The sequence below is a fragment of the Populus alba genome, chromosome 5 (assembly GCF_005239225.2).
Source record: "Populus alba chromosome 5, ASM523922v2, whole genome shotgun sequence".
NCBI classification, from domain to species: Eukaryota; Viridiplantae; Streptophyta; class Magnoliopsida; order Malpighiales; family Salicaceae; genus Populus; species Populus alba.
The window spans coordinates 21776842-21797483 of record NC_133288.1 but is presented as its reverse complement, the minus strand read 5'-3'; the positions used below and the strand labels follow the sequence as shown (position 1 = coordinate 21797483).

Here is a 20642-nt window from a genome sequence, read left to right as displayed (position 1 = left end):
TTAGTGGATGGCTCATATTGCACACCCCAGGACACGGTGATTCAGGATTAGTAGTGACTAGGATTCCTTCGATGTTCTCTCTTTCTTTCCTTTTTATCTATTTATTTCTTCATGTTTGAATTCTAAAAAAAGTCTCTTTGAAAAAACTACATTTCTACGGAATGCCATGATTATTCATGCAGATTGTTATGAAATCCATCGCTATAAAAGTTAATTCAATGATCTATGAACTCCGTCATCAAAGTTTTAAATAAAAGTGGATGAAAATTAGCTTAATTGACTTCTAACAAGGTAGCCAATAATTGGATCAAAATTTAATTTAATTTAAAAAATTAAAATAATATTATTTTAATTTTAAATAAAAAACTTAAAAAATATCAATTTAGATTAATTTTAAGTTAACTTACAATCCCTTGCAAGGTTTAATAATTCTTGTTGAAAATAAATTTAAAACGTGGAGTAAATATGCATTTGAAAGAAACATTTTACAAGAATACAAATGTATGATTTTTTTAAGAAAAAAAAACTCAAGTATTAAATGAATTTTATTATGATTTGGGTCAAATTTTTTAGAGCATGTTTGGTAGTATAGTAATGGTTGCTTTTTCAAATAATTTTTCATGTCGAAATGCATGTCAATGATATTTTTTTTTTATTTTTTTTAAAATTATTTTTGACATCAACACATCAAAACAATCCAAAAGATATAAATCATATTAAATTTTAACAAAAAAAAAAATAATTTAATGGGAAAAACGCAGTTTGTACCGTGTTGCCCAAACGCATCCTTATACTAACGCAGATGCCGTTCGAAAAATTCAACGAACACCATGGTATGAAGGGAACTGCCATGGTGATAAAATTTTAATTTGCAGGGCTATCATATTTTATTAAATAAAATGACTATGATATTTGCTAGGGCAGTCCCAATTCACTGTTTTTTTGTCCATAACCCTATGTGTAGCCCCTGAAAACCGTACTCGCCGGACAGTACGCAGCTAAATTTTTTGATCAACTTCATGAATTCTCGAGCCAGTTGGATTTAATCCAGTGAAAATTAGCTTAACTTTTATGTTTAAGAGATAATAGTGTGCTAATAGCTAAGCTTAGGCCCGTTAATTAAGGTTCATTTACAGGATGCGGTGCCCTCTTTTAAGAGCTCAATGTCGCCTTCTACGGAGGTTGGCCGACACAGTGAAGACTGTGCAGGCGTGTGGGTTTGCCTTTCCTTTTACCTTTTTTTTTTTTTAACTTATAGCTAGATAAGTAACCACTCTATCTCGAAAAGGCCATAATCCTTTCAATCTTTGACTTTGGATTTCCTTCTGCCTTTATTTTACTGTTAAGCCACTACAAGTTAAGTTGAAAGTACCATCGGGTATAGCTAGACAATCACTTGTTTGTTTGTATGATTTAAAAGTAATTTTATTTTATTTATTTATTTTTACTCCAAATTATTATTTTTTAAAATTATTTTAATATATAAGTATGAATTATTTTAAAAAATAATCACTGCTATAATATTAAAAAGACTCAAAATCAATAAAAAAGATAGTTATAAGTAGTTTTTCGAGGAGTAGGTAAACTTGACTAACTAAAAATTACATAACAAATAACTTCTTTTGATCTTATTCACTGAATGGGTGAGCAGATTTTACTTTTAAAAATCAATCCATAGAATTCTGTGTTTAAGGTCACATACATATATCCATGAGATCATGACATTATTTATGACCACTGATTTAGCTTAGAGGCCATTTTATAGTATTGTTCTTTGATGGGTTGGACGCTTCACCTTCGTTCCAAGTGTTCTTGTGGCTTGATTGAATTTTTTAGAAGCAAAGTTTCAGCTAAGGCTACGTTAATCTAGGTGCATGGTTTAAATTAAATTTGGCTTTAAAAAATAATATTTTTTTTCAAAACAAAGTAATATTACCGCATAGATAAACGGGCACTGAGATCATAAACACAATTTAAAACGCAAAATGAACACTAAAGACTAGTCCAATATTAACCCATGCGTAATTGAAGAACCCAGGACTTTGTAAGAAGAGAATGCCTTGAATGAAAAGACTAGTCGCATGCTAACAAGACTAGTCCAATATAACCCATGCGTAGTTGAAGAACCCAGGACTTTGTAAGAAGAGAATGCCTTAAATATTTAACCATCTAGGAAGTGATCTAGTGATAAGAATTTAGAATTAATTTTTTTTTTTTTTTATCTAGTTTGAGTCTTGTAGTTGCTTATATAATGGCCACTGAAGATTTATATAATTATTAATTTTAGGATATGTGAAATTAGTTAAGATACGTGTAAGCTTCTCAAATATTAATATTAAAAAATAAATAAATAAAAAGAAGGAAAAAAAGAGAAAAAGAAGGCAAAATATTGGCCAGAGACAGAAGCCATATAGTAGCAAGGGACCACAAGCAGTTGAAATGGAGACCACGTTCACATGTATAATAAGTTCACATGGATAATAGTGTGGCTGAAGAAGATTTCATGATCTTTGAGTTCTGTTTTAGATAGAGAAACGTTAGATTCAATACTAAATGAGCAGTAACGCACACTTGGTGATTTCCCTTCTTTAGGGTTTCTTTATTCTTCCATGTCCTTTCAACGTCTTTTCTAGTTAATTCGTGCTTGCACAATTTCATTTTACTTCTTTCAAGGTTTGGCTCGTTTGGGAGTTATTTTTAAAAAAATTTGAAATTTTTTTATTTTTTATTTTATTTTAAATTAATATATTTTTGAATGTTTTTAAATCATTTTTTGGACTGATCTCAAAAATAATTTTTTAAAAAATAAAAAAATATTATTGATATATTTTTCTAAGTGAAAAGCAACAATAACCACACTCCTCTGATGATGAATTGAATTTTTATAGCGATTAATTACTTTCTTGATGTAAAAAAAATGTAAAAATACTAGTAATAGATGCCACATGTTTTTGTATTTTAAAATAATAAAATTTTATTTTATATTATTTTTGTGTTGGTATTTTTATTTTCTTAACCAAACATGTTTTTATTCCATTTATATCTATTTTTTTAATCAAAAAACACTAGCCAAATGATTTTAACAATACAATATGCGAGTTAGTACGTATAAACTAAAATATATGGAAATTAGAAGGATTGGATTATGGTAATGAAATGTATAGCTTATGTGATTGTATCAAATCGAGTAGTTACAATGTCACATTGTGCTTTTCTTCTCAAGCTTAGCATTAATTAAAAAAGTGAGTAATTTTGACAAAAGTTCTTCAACTTGTCGCCCACCCCTCCTCTGATGACAAATCAATACCTCATATAATTCAATTCTTCCAAAAAATACCTCATAATTCAACCTGTAGATTGCCCATAGCCCTTATTATTTAAGTTATCAATAGCAATTATTAATATGTAGATTATGGAAGCGTTTGGCGTGTTCCTTTAATTTTTTTAAAAAAAATTATTTTTTTTATTTTAAAATTAATATTTTTTTAGTTATTTTAAATCAGTTTAATATGTTAATATCAAAAATAATTTTTAAAAAATAAAAATATATTTTTTTGATGCATTTTAGAGTAAAAACCATTTTAAAAGCAACCGCAACCACACTTCTAAACACCATCTATATTGGTTAGTGTTTCAAGTTAAAAATGATATATAAGAAAAATTAAAATATATATTTAGTTAAAGGAAAAAAATATAAAATAAGTTTTTCACCGGGATAATCTTCTTAAAATAAATTTATATACTTTTAAAACTGAAAATATATCTTAAAATACAAGGAAATATATCTTCTATGTTTTTAATGTCTCACCAAAAGCTACTATTTTTTCCAAGTAATTAAGAAACTCTTTTTATTTGAATTCTGGTACCGTACGGGACATGTAATTAAATTCAGTTGGCTTTTACATAGGAAGTAAAATGTATCCCCAGATCTGTTTGTTCATGTGACCTTCAAGGACCTCAAGGATCGAACCTTCTCAAAATCTATTTTTAAATAACATTCATGAAATATATGTAGTAGAAAACATGCACCCAACAAGAAAGATATTCCATTTATTAAACAAGTCGAGATATTAAATTATATTCATGAATTTGAGGAATTAATATCATCTCTGCATGGATGATATTATTCATGCATGTCTTTTTGTTTGACAATGTACGTGATGTGTGTAATAATTATTTGCTCTCCCTTTATTCTCTTTCAGTTTTCTCTCCCGTCTATTGCAAGTTGGTCCTGGACAAGGAGAGCCATTTGTGCTGGGAGGTGAGCTGTGCTGTAGGGCAGCCATGCCAGGCTTCTCCCATATACCATGAGAAAATGTCTTTGCTTCTGCACTCACTGTGTGCCCTATAAAGCTCTGTTTCCACATTTGATGGCGACTTCTCTAAGTTGAATATCCAATTACTGCAACCACACGATTTATTTCTATAGCTCAACTACCAGTCCTCGATCCTTGTCAAAGGAGAAACAAATTGCTGTTAAACTCGATACCTGGTTAAAATATTTTAACGACATGATCCATGACGTATACATGTTCAAATCCAAATTGTATTAAAGTATTATGTAAAATCAGTTGACCATACTAATGATCAGCTGTATTAAAGAAAATATGGATAATCTATCATATCTAACCGAAATTATAGTTACGCATCCCATGTTTCTTGTATTTAGTATGCGTTGTTTGAAAATACGGAGTAAATATTTTTGTAAACTTTAATTGAAAATATATTAAAATAATATTTGTTTTTTGTTTATATTAGCTAAAAAATAATTTGAAAAACAAACATTAAAGTGTAATATTATTAGCTCTCTTCTTCAAGTATGTTTGACAGTGTGTTAATGGTTATTTTTTCAAATAATTTTTCGTGTCTAAATGCATGTCTAATAATATTTTTTTTATTTTTTAAAAATTCATTTTTAACATCAGCATATTAAAACGATACAAAACATATAAACTGTATTAAATTTTAATAAAAAATAAAATTTAAATTTTGTGAGAACGCGATTTAAACCGCGTTCCCAAACACTACCTTCTTCCACGAGACCACCACACATATAATTTCATCATTTTATTCCCTTTATCTCTCCCGAACTACAGTGAGAAATAGTACGAGGCCGGTGCTGTTTCTCAACCTCCATTGTTTTGAACATGATTGGTTGAAAGACGCAACAAAGACACATGAGAAGTTAACAGTTGTTTGTGGTAATTAACTTGGACCACCATCTCCTTCGGTGTCGAAGAAAACGCACGCGTGCATGCACCAAAACAGGGGTCAATATTTGAAGCGGATGGATGTATGCATAGATCTAGCTGAGATGCCAAGTTGCCAACCAGAAACCGTCTCCCAAAATTAACCCAACTAGCTACACTAATCATGTCGGAATGGTTATAGGTGGACATGGATCCTTGTTTTCAGCACAACTTATAAAGGTCTAAGAGAGTGTGCTGCTGCTATAACTTCATCTCTTGAAGAGTGTGCAATTTGTCTTTGAACTTTGAGGTGCCCAGACAAGGCAAACGAGCCTCAGCAAATTTAAGCAGACAGGCTGAAAAATCCCTCCATTGATAAAAATATTCTTTGAAATATACATTCCCTAGGATGGAAGTGATGGAGTCGTGTTTTTTTAAGAGAAACAGTCTCCTTATCTTTGTTTTGGGAAGGAGCACAATCGAGCATGCATGGATCTTTCTCATGAAAGGAATCGAAGGGCCTCCGTTAGTGGAGAAGGCCTCTAAGATCATCTTCGGCCTGTCTAAGAGTCAGCCCTCTCCTCACAATGGGCTCAAAGATAAATCGAAAGGGACATCTGCAAGTCCACAAGCACCCCATTTTGGCATCCTCCATCGAAAGAACAAGGCCTCATTGAACGACGTAGGAATAGCTCTTTGTTGGTTGCATTTCTACGCTCTATGATTTTATCAGCAGAGGCATCTTTAATTTTCGATTTCAATATAAATATGATAAAAATCCCTTCAAATATATGTGTAGACGGCGTGGGTGCAATATGCTTCGTCAGAAGCTTAGGATAGCCTATCTACCTCCCTGTATGTTGCCACGCACAGTTAAATTCATGGAAGAAACTCAAGGATGCCTCAACAGATTCAGTGGGATCTACTGTAATGACTGTAAAATCAATGTCAGTTTCTCGTTGTGTCTCTTCAGGACGCTTTCAGCCTAGCAGTTTGGTGATTTTAAGCTACTGCACGAAAAAAAATACAATGGGCCATGTAAAAGTCCACAACCACACTATGTAAACGAAGTGTTTGTGTAAAATTTTAAATTTCATATTGCTGAAGATGAGTGGTATGGGCTATAGTTATTATATTTAGTAGGTTAATCTGAAACTTGGGATTTTAACTATGTCTGAAGAAGAAGAAGAAGAAGAAGAAGAAGAAGAAGAGTTGTGGGGAGATCCAGACAACCCATTAGATTAATTCAGGACCCGGGTGATCCATTGCAGTTCAATAAAGATTTATTTTTTAAAAAATAAAATCAATTTTCAAATTAGTAGTTGTTAAGCATTAGAATAAATTATCTTGGATGATTGTTACGAAAAAACAAAGTAAACAATTAACAAACACCAAGACCAAACAAACTGTTTTGTATATGTATTCTTGAATTACGAGATTTAAGAGTGCGAGAACAACATCATCCAACTGATTATATATTTGTAATAATATAGTTTTTTTAAAATTTTCAAACTATATTTATATATAAAAACAAAATTCTCATGCTCTGATTTTTTTTTTCAATTCATTTTTACCCTTTATAAATAAATAGCAATGTTTTAAAAATAAAATAAAAAATAATTTAATTTGATCGAGTTTCATATAAGTTTTGTTAAATTTAACTGGATTAATTTGAGTTTAATAAAATTATTTTAATATAAAACTAAGATCGGATAGAATTAAATATCTATGTTGAAAAGTAAGATAGCAAGTTCTTGTCATTTGGGAATCGATTTCTTTTCAAGGAAAAATACAACTAAACGAAACAAGGACTGTTGAGAGAAAATGGCACGAGGAAGAGGCACGGAGGTTTCGGAGATTCTATGGACATTTGCACCCGCGAACGTTTAAATATCTGCAATACTCGCGGCGTTTTGAGGGAAGGAGTATGCACGTGTCAGCTTGTGTATGGACCCTTTCCTTTTCCGCGTGAGGGGATATGGTTTTGGTCGATGTTTTGAAGTGTAAAGATTGAGATGTGTTTGGTAAAGAATAAATGAGATAATTTTTTTTTTTAAATAATCTTTTAAATTTTATTATTTATAAAATATATAGTTTATATTTACATATGAATTATTTATTAATTTTTTCATATAAAATATTAAAATTTTAAATATATATTTTTTAATTTTTTCTTGTCGATCCAAGACACGATTTTTTGACCAAAACGACCCTTGAATCAAATAACTATGCTCAAAGTACAAAACATTACTCTAGGCATGGTTAAAATACCCAACTGACTTAATGGGTTAGCTTGATAGTCATAGTTTGGATTAACTTATTTACTCGCTAATTAACCAATCTAACTTATAATTAGAATGTTAATCTAGATTGACTTAACCAATCTAACTTATAATTGGAATGTTAATCTAGATTGACTCGAGGCTGTATCTTATAACTATAACTCTAGGACGAGTAGGGACTGTGTACAGGTTGAATGTGCAAGAGCCGTTTAAGGGCTGAAGAGAACACCATCAAGCCGAGCACAGAACGTCAGAATCGCAACATAAAAGAGATTTTAGGAATGAAAAGATTTGAAAATCCCTCGGCTAGATCAATCAATGTAATTGAAGAGGTTTAATATATACCACATCTGTAATAGAAACTCTCAGGTGCCTTTAGATTCTTTTCCCCATGCAGAAAGTAGAGGCTTGCTCACAATTTTCCAAGCTGTTATCCGAACTTGTAGCCTCCAAACTCTTTAGTCATGCAGTTCTCCAACCGCCTCCAAATCCCGGTTCCAAGTTCCAAAGAAAACACACAGGCTAGAAAAGGAATTAAAAACAGACAAGACATGGATATATGAGCTCGTTTGGAAGAATTGAAGGTCGAAAGAACCGAACAGGTTGCTCAAAAACTCAGCTACTTATTATCATTTCACAATATTATTTGAGAACTGACAACATCAACTGTTCGTATGTCGAAAAAGAACAATCATACCAATCTGCCACAAACAATTACATTCGATGTGGTCGGTCCCCGTCCAGAAACTATGTCATGTTCCCTTCACAGAGTTGCTGAAGGCAAGGAAACTTGTAATAGATGTGGATACCATATACAGTCATTAGTTACAAAAAATTACCCAGTGTTTAAAGCATCGTTTCACAATATGAAACTTGAACAAACTCAGGGCCACGAGCTTGAATAATACACGAGTGATTCTAGCACCAGTTATGCTCGACGACTCCATGTTTAGTGATTCAGATTATTGCTAAATGGATCTTTATCGACCACAACTCTATTAGACCTGCAACCTGCCGGGCTAATAACCATTCTTCCCTTTCGAGGAAAAGAACCTGCTAAATCCTCGAGAATGTTTCTCCAGCATTGGGGCAGAAGATGAAGATTTTGTAGGCCTGTGTTTTGGAGGCTTCGAACCAACTGGGGATCTCAAGAGGCTTGATTCTGTATCAGATGGACTGCATGGATGGTTGTGTGAATTGATGGGAGATTCCGCCCCTGCTGTGTGTATATTGGCTAAACCACCTGTGTCCATCTCAGCTTGATCGAAGTCCTGCAAATTCATGTCACTTGTAGTAGGTTCATCTTCAGCAAAAACATCGCCAATTTGACTCCTTTCACTGTAAGGAGATCCCATGATCTCTGTTTGGGGACACAGAGAATTTAACTGCTTGCCAAGTAGAAATATGGTCTCCTGGCACTCTGCAAGCTTTTCGGCAGCAGCTGCTATCTCTTTCTCCTGAAACAGTACTTCCAATTTAGCTCTTTGAACTGATCGTGTCCAAACTCCAAAGTATCACATTAAATATAGCAAGGATCTCATAAGTTAATTAGATATCATATTCCTCGCCCTCAGTGTGCTTTGTTGTTTTTTAAAAAAGATACTGTTCCCTCCCCCTCCCCCTCCCCCATTTGACATGAAACACTTGGCATAGAAGGCAATGATCTATGATGGGTCACATAATACGAAAATGCATGGTTGCATTGAGAGATCAATATCAACTTTCATACAAGTACTCATTTATTGGTCTGTTCTAGTTAGGTCCATAGATGCTGAATTGCTGGGTTTGCAAGATATACAATGCTGTCCATAATACAGTATGTTTGCTGCACTAGATTAATGTTTAGGTCATACACCACTGTGTTAGAAAGCATCATTTAGCAACGTCTTCATCACAACATTTATATCTCACATTTTTTCTCTTGTTTTATTGATAACATGAGAAACAAAGCAGTTCTGAACGAAGACAATTTAAGGAAAGATGAAGAAGAAAAATGCCCCACCTGTTTGCACTCAGTGTCAGTCACTGTAGAGCTCTCGTTCCTAGAAAGAACAAAATGTTCGTATTAGAGACAAATCCAGATGAATCATCAAAAAACTCCACGAGATAATTAGAAACACTTGAATTGGTCAGGATCACACATAGGCCATGGTAGACATAAGTTTGCAAAAGATGGATGGTTAATCTGAACATGGTAAAAAAAAAGGATGGAAGCTTACGTTTGCAGTTGCTCTTCTAGTTCCTTGCATCTGGTCAAAGCACCCTGATGACTCTTCTTTTCTTCTTGAAGCTCATTTTCCAAAGTTTCTGTTTTCAACCGCAGAAGGTTTACCTCAGTTTCTAACTCCTGTGCACGTGTTTCAAGTGACCTATATGACTCTGTCATGCATTTAAGCTGTGTCTCAGCCAAGCTGTTAGACCTTTGTGCAGAAGCCAATTGGGATTTAACTTCAGCTAGAAGCTGTTCGGTTTCATGTAACTGAGACTTTGTCATTTCAAAATTTTCAGTACATCTAGCTAGATCCATGGCCATGTTGTCCTTCTCTGATTTCAATTCTTCAAACTCTTCCAATGAGACCTTGCACGATGTGGTGTTTGATCCATAGCCCAGTACCAAATTTCCATCATCAGGCACCTCAGGATTAGAGGTAGGGCTAGAAATGTTGGCACAGCCATTCTGATATGTTTCTACTGATGAATTCTTTTGAACAACCTTGTTCTCGGGTAAAGCAATCTTATCTATGCAATCAGGACTGCTGATTTCTGCCTCATTGCCTTTATATCCCAGGACATTGAATCTGAGCCCGCTGGCTAGAGCTAATATATGAGCAAGATCAGATACGAAATCAACCAAACTTCTGTCACTGTATAAAACTTTATTAAAAGTGATTGAAAACTCCTTGATTTTCTGGCTCAGACCAATGCTATCGCAAGAAGTGTCATGAACTGCCATTGCTTCTTTACCCAGCAATAATACAAAGTCATGAATCTGAGAAATGGCAGGCAATAACTCCTGGCTTACTGTGTGCGTAATTTGTGCAGCTGTCTTACTCTCTTGGGACAATTCGATTTCCTTCTCTCCCATTATGCCAGCATCTTCAGGACAAGTCTGCCTGTCATGTGTTGTTGCATCAGAACAGTGTGCTTCTTTGGAAACGCAGCTTGCACCAGTTTCTGCATCCTGCACAACCTGCTTAATATCTTCTAAAATTTTCCCCATATCAGCCTTCTTAGACCCAGAATCAAGTAATGTAGAGATTCTCAACTGGAGCTTCATGAATGATGACAGGTCTGCATCAGATCCTGATTCTATGGCTGAAGAATCCTTTTTGCAAGACAGGTGATTAACCGGTGGATCCAAATTGTGCTTCTCTTCAGACAGTGTATCTTCTTTTTGCAAAGAAATCTCATCTGAAGCATCCCTATTGGCAACTTCAGAAGTCTTGATTTTTGGAGAATTTGAAGTGGTAGCGGCACTGTCTACATTTAAACAAGCCAACTTCTCCATCTCCAAGAAGTCATCCATAAGCTCAAGGTGCTTTGCGTTTTCAGCCTTGTTCAACTTCTCACTGTGATTGTCCTTCTTGAAATTGGAAAACTCGGAGATCGATATCGTTGCCCAAGAGTCAGCACAGCTTTGTGTATCATCATTTCCATCTTCTGACACAGTGATTAAGCTAGGTGGATTGCTAATATTTTGACTAGAGTAACCTTCAGCAGGAACCTGAATGATAGATTTTGGGGAACTTTTCAGTTGATTGCTGATATGAAATTGAGCTTCTAAACTCTGAAGCTTGCTTGCTGTTTTAGCACACAGATTCCTAGAAGCCTGCAGTTCACTGTTACGCTTTGCCAAAGCTTCTTTCAGCATCTTTGTTTCCTCCTCCATTGTAAATAAACGCTCTGTGAGAAACTCATTCTCTTTATGGAATTTCTGTACATTGTCCAGAGAAAATTCAGTCACAGAGGACGAACGAGGACTTGGAGGCTTAACGGGAGACCTCCTCAATCTAGAGTCTCCATAATCTCTGCCCAAACTCTCAACCTCTAGCTTCATCTGGGCAAGTGCAGCAGGACCTGGCAACTTCTTCCGAACAAGACCGCGTAATCTTTGGCACTCTGATTCCAGCTTAGCTACTTTTTTGACACCCTCCATATGCTGCTTGTTGGCAGCTTCAGCAGATCTTATGCTCATATTCTTTTCTTCATTACGAATCTCCAGCTCTTTAGAAATTACATGGAGTTCATATTTGTGTGAATTTATTTCCCTTTCACATGACTCAATATTGCTCTTCAAGAGCTCGATTTCAGCCTCAGCTTGTGACTTTTCTTCACTTATCTTGATCAGCATGTTAGAATGCTCTTGCAATGACCTTGAAAGTGCAGCATTTTCAGCAGCAGATCTAAGGAGCTCTTGGTCTAAAGTAGCAATTTTTGCTTCAAAATCCATCTTAATTTTGTCCAATTGCTTGTTCTTGTTGAGGACAATTTCCTGCACTCTCTGTTCATGTTCTTCTTTTAGATTTCGTATCTGCCGCATGCACTCTTTAAGAGCACCATCCAAATGTGATGCCCGATCTTCAGCAGTGAGCTTTGAGAGGGTGACCGATTCTAGATGATTTTTCAATGCCAAAGCTTCTGCCTCAGCCTTTTCCCAACCTGAGGCAAAAGGTGATCCAAATTCAATACAATTCATGCCAAGTTAAATTTAAGAAATTGCATTAATAAATAAGCACCATCATGGCTATATTCATATAGTATCTCAAGAACAGTGCCATACCTGAAACAGCTTCTTCAGCAACTTTAGCATGTTGTTTCACCAGGTTTTCTTTGGTAGTCATCTCTGAATGGGTTGCAGACAGCTTTTCATTCAAGTCCTTAATCTCTCCCTCTAGTGTCTGAACTTGTTCCTCATATGTCTTCACTTGATCCTCTAAACTAGTCAGGTGGGTGTATGATTCCGCAGAAATTTGAACATAGCTGGGTTTTTTATAGCTATCCTGTTTTCATGAAAAAGAATATCAGAACAAGAATTAATTGGAGAAATTCATTGTTTTCCAAAGGAGCTGAAACAGCATGACACCCAGCCAGTTGCATGGTGCTACTGTTAAATCTTGTCCTTGGTCTTTTCATCCAACAAATCTGAAGTGGTCCAGAAACTAAAATGGTATGTAGCAGATTAGAGAACGGAGTTCGTTTTCAGAAAAATACAAAAGCTATATAGAAGCATGCGGTCTATTTTTCTGATATTTTTAATGATGCTAAAATTTGCAGTTCACAAATTCACTCGTTGGTGGAGACAAAGTTACAAAGAAATTCATGGGAATGATGCCATTGTTAAGCGTACAAAGTCACAAACCATCCAAATAAACAAGGATGCTAGAATTGTCTGACACCAATGGTAAGTAAACAATGCGAAAACAAAACTTTTATCAGTGAATATACCTTCTCTTCCTGTGATCCACCAGAATCTGCTGCGGCAGCCGCTTTCTCAGTCTTGTCGGATGACTTTTTCTTCCAAGGCCAACTCCGTCGATCCATATTGGACTGGAAATTTCAACAGTAAATATGAGCAAAAATGATTGAAATCAACTAGGAAATATATAAGGCAACAATGGCACCCAAAGAGTCAAACCTCAAACAAGGAAATTAATAAAATGCACGAATTATAAATCCACTTTAAGAATGTCAAAAATGCAGATAGATAAGAAAACGGGTCTACTAAAAGCTGTCCTCCATAATCATATATCAAAACAACCACCTCCAATTTATGTCGTATAGTATATATTTTCTGATGGTACACCTTATAGAAAGAATATAACATGTAATCTTCATCAACTTTAAACATAAAAAAATAGGGAATTCCATTTCATTATTTCAACTGGCAAGTTTGGAGAAAATGACTTCAGAAAAATCATACTGTATTTTAAAAATAATAAGACCAGGTTTTCGAAGCCGCCCTTTCTTAATGGTAATGCAAATCCTAGGAATAATGTCATTTTCTCTCATTAAATTTCCCTTCTAGAATCCTGCATTTGCTAAGCAATCGAACAAAGTATAACAAAAACATCAGGCAATCAAACACGACGATTTTATTATTAATCGACACGATTTAAAATATATAATAAAAAATAGGACCATCAATATTTTAAAAATCCCAAAAAATCTGACCAAATAATTATCATCAAAATTATAACCAGCATTTTCATAAATTAATCTCCTGTGTGTAACTAAATCTCAGAAAAAAAAAAACACCATCCATGACATGCATGCTATGTCATTAAAGCCAGTAATACCTTATTAATTACTGCCAAGAACTAATCACCAAGTTAGTAATTAATACCATATAAAGATCTCTAGAATAAATAACAATTCAATGAATAACGCAAAAAATACAACTAAAATTAACAACAACAAAAATTAACCACGTTCAGAAGAACCAAAATGTTTCTATACCAAATGGAATATTTTTAAAAAGAAAATCAAGAAGTGAAACAGGAGCAGAAAGAGAGACTGTACTAAGCTGAAAAAATCTAACCCAAAAGGTAATCAACCCCAAACGCCACCAATGTCAAATCACTGCCAGACTGCTACCAAAAACAGTTATCAAGAAAAATCCCACAGGTATAAAAAGTAAAAGCCATTTTAGCTATTAAGCAAAAAAAGGCTAAAGCCAAAGATCATATAATCAAAACAGGAAAACAAACACAAGCTCTAAGAAAGATTTAGTGTGGAAGAAATCCCACAATAACCGACAGATAGAGAAATCATGTTCTTCACTTTGAAAAAAAGACCCAAATAAAACCAAATTTATTTTTTTCCACAAAGCGGAAACAAGCATAACTCACACGCCAAACAAAACCCATTTCTATTTTCGTTTTTATTTTCTCGCCACCGATGAAAAAATAGCTCGCCAATACACAAGTTTAAGGATGATGAACATGAAAAAGAAAGAGAAAATAGCTCACCAGTCACCAGTAGAAATGTAGCTTCGATAAGTAGAGAAAGTATGAGAATATTGGGGTTAAGGAAAGAAATGGAGATCTAAGGTTGATGGCTTTTAAATGAGAAATGACAGAGGAGACGGTGGTGGTGGTGGTGGGTGAGAGAGTGAAAATATTATACTTCGAGGTGTCACTTAAAAGAGAGGACGTTGCAAATGCTCCATAAAACATCAGCTTTTTAGATTAATTTTATTTAAAAAAAAAAAAAAAAAAAAAAAGCAATTAATGAAATTGTTATTTTTTTATTGCAATCTTGAAAGTGGCATGCGTGCTTCCTCTTGACGGATTTGCCCCTCGAAAATTAAAAATCGGCGGTGGTATCCTCGTACTCTTTCTTTTTTTGTTGACGTAGATGTCTTGTACAAGTTTTTTTAATTTTATCTTAAATAGATTTTTCTTTTATTTTTCATATTTAACATTTTTACATAAATAAAAATTAACATAAATTCATGAGAACCATGACCCTCTATTATTCGTACTTCTTTATAATACTTATTTTCCGATTGTAAATCTCTTGCTAAATTAGCTTTAATTAAAGTGTGTGTTATGAAATATTTTAAACAAAGGTTTAATTAGGTAATTATTTTGAGACAAGTAATAATATCAATTTTATTTTATTTATTCCATGATAAAGATTATTTCTGATTAAAATTAAACTTTAAGATATTAGTTTATCTGTCAATTAAAATTAGACTTTTTTAATATATTTTTATAACACACCGCAATTTCATGTGCTAATTTAATGTGTTTTTTTTTTTTTGTATTATAGTAGCCTTTATAATTATGGTTTTAAAAAAATAGGTTTAAGAAAATTAATTTTATTTGTGACTTTAAAAAAACAGGTTTCAAAAAAATATATTTTGTTAAAATTGTTGTGAGTGAATTTTTGCATGAAATATAAAAAGAGGTGTCTATAATTGAAAAAACATTTTATTTTAACTTCTATATAAAAAAAAAGTATGAAATGTAATTATACATGGGGTCCAATTCAAAAAACATAAATTATATAAAAATTAAATGATTTTTTTCTCCGTAATTAGGCAAAAATCAAAAGTTATCACATTATTAAACAGTCCTTTGGTATTTTTTTTATATTTGAAATAATTTAAGTATTTTTTACATATTAATTATAAAAAAATGAATACATAAAAAAAATAACTTCAACAATCACGAGGGTAATGTATATTTAAGTTGATGTATTTATTAAAAAAATCAATTTAATTCCTTTAGGCTTGTGCAAGAAGTAAAAATGATGAGCTGGATCCGATATTAGGAAAGTGAGCGTGTATTGTGTATTCTTCTGTTATCTGTGCTACGACTTTGGACCACCGTCACAGCTCATACAAGCTCTTAAAGTGTAGTGGCCACACCATGTGCTGTGCTTCCATTGTTATCACCGCCAGTCAAGAAATCTCAGCCGTTCATCAGTAATTACACCTTTAATCTTTTTGATTGCACTGCCTGGCAGGAATAGATTGTTGTGTTTTCATTCTGCTTCAAACTTCTTAAATTTTATTAAATAAATAAAAATTTTAAAATTTAAATTTATAATCACTTAATCATCAATTCTAATATCATATTAAAAAATCTGTTTAATTAAAAAGTTTAAATTTATAAATAAAATTACAAGATATAACATATTACATGTTTTTGGAGGGACGGGTATAATCTCTAGATTGGCTGCCTAATCTGCCTAATCTCTTGACCAGGCAAACCCATTACCGTGCCTTAACTCCAATTGCCATCGCTCTGGCCAGCTTAAATTAATGAAATGAATTAATGTTAGTGGAGTGGATAATGTTTATTTTATTTTTTAAAAGGGTGGCTGAAGAAGGCAAACAAAAGTGAAAACAGATAATAACGCTGTTATCAAACCGAGGGTTAATTCAAGACCTGGCTGGTTTAGATTGATTTAAAAAAAAAAACAATTTAGAATTGATTGGCTCCATAATGTTAGTACAATCAACCAATTTGTGATTCGGTCAAAATTTTTAATTTAATTTTTTAAAATAAAAATTTAAAATAATATCATTTTAATTTTGATATAAGTTAACTTATTTAATTTATGACTTGAATTTTAAAAAAATTGAGTCAATTTTAAAAAATTTTAATTAACCAAAGGGAATTAACGGGAGACAAGTTAGCCCTGCCGGCTGCCATTTTGCTGGATGCTTGGCACAAGTTGTATAAAAAAACCCATGTCAATGTAATTGTAGTTTTTCAATCAATATCAGATATTTTAATAAAAATCAATTTTTTTATTTCCCAGTTGAGCAAATTGAATCACATACTCCATTGAATTTTAAAATTGTAGTGGTTTCAAGTGAAATAAGCAAAAACACAAGGCCATTGTGCGTTCATGGATTGGTCACACACACGAGAATGCATGGAAATTATGTTATTCTATTTCAGCATATGTCCACACGTATTTCTACGCGGCCATTTACCAAGCAGACAGCGTTCTTCTCGCCATGAATTCAAAGCTCTACCATTCTTTAGTAAATGAATTTAAACATTTACTAAATTATATCACCGCCTGCCACTGGTATCTTCTCCGTTGTTCTTTCCATCGAGCCTGTGTTTAGGTGAGGTGAGGAACCCTGTATTTAGGTTTCATGATAGTTTTTATAATTCCGTTTTAAAAAATACATGCTTTAAAAAAAACTATAAATTATTGTTTTTTCTTAACCAAGGCTGAAGATTTTTTATTTATTTATTGAAATTCATATAAATTTATGTAGATGATGTTTAACTAAACTTGATCAAAACTATGACGGAGGCAAAGCATAATTTAAACATATCTAAAAAATATAATTATAATTATTTTTTAAAATATTTTTCAAACCATAAATGTATCATTACAGGAACGAACCACTGTAGTCTACCTAGCAGCCGATATTCAGTGCTAATATTGTCAACAACACCCATGCGGGGGAAGCCCAGAAAACAATGGACAATGACTCCTGATAAAGGTGTCCTTATTTCCCTTCGTCGATTTTAGTTTATTTTTCTTGTAACGTTACTTTCACAATTCAATTGTGTATGCTAGTTAAGTGATGATATTTCGAGCTTGTTGCAATTATTTATGGTTTTTGGAGTTTTCTTCGTCCTGGGGAATATTTATAGTTTAAAATTATCAATGAGTGGAAATAGCCGCGGTGTCCAGGTCGTTTTCTAAGAGTTAGAGGGTCTCTTTCGACCGACTATAGTATCAAGAAGGTGTTTGGCTATGTGGTGGAACTATTATTTCACCAAAATTTAAAGAAAACAACTGCTTAAAATTAATTTTTTACTGTATTGGTGTGCTGTACTGGTGTCAAATAAAAAAATAATATTATTTTAATATATTTTAAAATAAAAAACTCTTTAACCAATCCCCACCTTACTTCTAAAAGTGTGTTTGGCAGTGTGATAGTGGTTGCTTTTCAAATAGCTTTTCGTGTTGAAATACATGTAAATGATATTTTTTTATTTTTTAAAAAATTATTTTTAAAATCAGCACATCAAAACGATTCAAAAAATATAAACCGCACTTAATTTTAATAAAAAAAAATAAAATTTAATGAAATACAAATACAAACAAAATGCCAAACAGTGTATCAAATTTGTTATCAGTCAGCCTCGGAGGTCTCCTTCGGTAACCCAGCAATCTTTTCTGGATGCTGAAAGCAATAAATGCAGGGGGCAGAATTATTTGTCTTTGTGACTTTGTCAAAACCTTTTCTTCTCACGGCTTTTTATTTTTCCTGATAAAGAAGGGTTCACGGTGAATACACGAATGCAATGTCTAATACAATTAGGCAGTGTCTGATTACTATTTTGAGATGGAAAAATAAAGATAGGAAAAACATATTTCAATGTATGTTTTAATTATTTTAAAATGACATAAATTTATTTTTAAATTATTATGTTTTTTTTTTTTCTAACCAAATATGTCTTCGTGTTTTTCTTTTATAAGTCCTTTCTATATTAAAATATTAATCAAGTACAATTTTAATTATTTTTTTTTTGTTAATGTAGTTGTCTAAACTAACTTTTGCATACTTTGACTAATTTTATGAACTTTAAAGTTAATAACCATATAAATTTTTAGTGATTTTAATATTTATAAGATTCGAACCGATGATATTTATAAAATAAATTCAAAATCTGACTAGTTCTATTAATTTTTTTAACTGTACTATTGCATCTTTTAATTAATACACTCACCCACCAAACCTCCAAATTCGGCCAACCTCAAAAGTACACGGAAAAATTGCTTCCTTTTTTTTTTTTCTTTTCATTCTCTATCACTAGAATTCATCAAATGCATAACGCAGTTAAAATTTATTGGAGAATATTTTTTCTTCTTCTCTTTTATGTGCTGCCCTTGACTATTTAGTCGCTTAATTAATTATGATAGAATTTACACTTTCATTTTTATTTATTTTAATTGATATTATTCTTAATTAGGAGAAACTTAAACTTAAATAATTACTTAGTATTGATTTTAACTATTTATGATTTTTTAATTTCAAACCTTAAATTAATATCAATTACAAATTTGATTTATACTTGTCTGTTAAAATTTTATTATTATTTTTTATATTAAAAACATGTTTATCATTAGTTATATTTTTATATATTTATAATTTTAAACATGTATAAAATATAGGTTTTTGTTGGAGATATTTTATTTATCATGATTTTATAATAATAAATTAAATATATTTGTTTCAGTGGTATAATATATTCCTACATACTTTTGTTTTGCAATGTCTAAGATTAAAAAATTATTGAAATTATTTTTTTAATAAATTTCAATGATTTCGATGGGAATTTGATATTTTTTTTTCAGATACAAATTATCTTCAAACATGTTATTAAATACACACTTAAAAAGCAAATTTCATTTGTTTGATGCCAGTGCATGGTGCTGTGGCGCAGCATCCATTAAAAGCATCAAAGCATATAGATACAACTGCTGTACAGTACAACAACTGTTTGATGAGATGTGTACACAGTCTCTTGAAAACTCCTAGGTTCCCAAAGTCAAGACTCTGTGCCCTCGACCTGACCATTGCTTCAGTTGCCAGCCACTGCTCCTCTCTGATTTTTTAATTTGACGGTGGATCGACTCCCTTTCTTACCTTCTCAATTCCTTTATATATATATATATATATATAAAGAAAAAAGAAACGACTGTGACTGGCCAACACTGTTGATTCTCGGCTTCAATTGGCGGCAAAGGCGTGACGATGGACGATGAATTACTAATTTAATTGTCCTTTTCACTGCTACAGATGAGCTGGAAAATAAATTCGTACAGGCCAATCACAAGACACCAGATCATCAAGATTAGACAGCCTGACGAATTACAACCGCGATATTTGCAACACTAGATTCTTTAACGTGCTAGGACACCGTAATGTTTTTTTATTCTCTCAGCCACAAAGATCACATGAGTGTTCCGGAGTTACTTTGAAACTGTTTTTTAATATTTTTTAAATATATAATTTTTATTAAAAAAATATTAAATTATATATTTTTTTATTTTTTATAATTTTAATGCATTAATATTAAAAATTTAAAATTCTAAAAAAATTTATTTTAATATATTTTAAATAAAAAAACTATTTTAAAAAATACTCTACAGTCTACACTATAGTTACAAACACACGTAATAGAATACCATTGTGATTTTTATAAAAGAATAATATTTTTGTTAAAAACATTTCACTATATTAACTTAAATGTGTTTAGCTAGGTTAATATAAAAACAATTTAAAATTAAATTTGACTCGAGTTGAGCTGTAAATTATCAGGGTAGTGAATTGATATGCTAGAACAAGTATAGAATTTAATTTAACTTGTTAGGTTTTGGATTTGATTCATATAGGTCATTAATTCGAGTTCTACAAACTTTTAGAGTTGTTGGAGGTTTACATGGTTATTAATTTTAGGAATTTATAAAATTAATCGAGATACACACAAACTAACTCGAATACGATAAAATAAATAAATGAAAAGGATACCTCTAATGCTTTGCCTTCATCCTCTTGTCCCTTGAGGTTTTCAAAATTGATTAATTGGTAATTCATTCTTCAAACTTTAATTCGTGGTTGGTTTTCGCATTGGATCGATCCCTTCACCCCCACGTACATGTACACGTTACAACATGTAGGAGG

At 32.3% G+C, this 20642-nt stretch overlaps 1 protein-coding gene across 1 annotated transcript; it reads right to left on the bottom strand.

The window, feature by feature from the left end:
* Positions 1–8074: 8074 nt before the first annotated feature.
* Positions 8075–14607, bottom strand: LOC118062056 (filament-like plant protein 4). Its single transcript, XM_035075732.2, has 6 exons — positions 14440–14607; positions 12917–13018; positions 12252–12471; positions 9691–12130; positions 9474–9513; positions 8075–8928 (listed from the first exon to the last, which is right to left on the bottom strand). Exons 2-6 carry the CDS (start codon positions 13010–13012, stop codon positions 8491–8493), a joined length of 3234 nt encoding a protein of 1077 aa, XP_034931623.1. The 5' UTR covers positions 13013–13018; positions 14440–14607; the 3' UTR covers positions 8075–8490.
* Positions 14608–20642: the final 6035 nt, after the last annotated feature.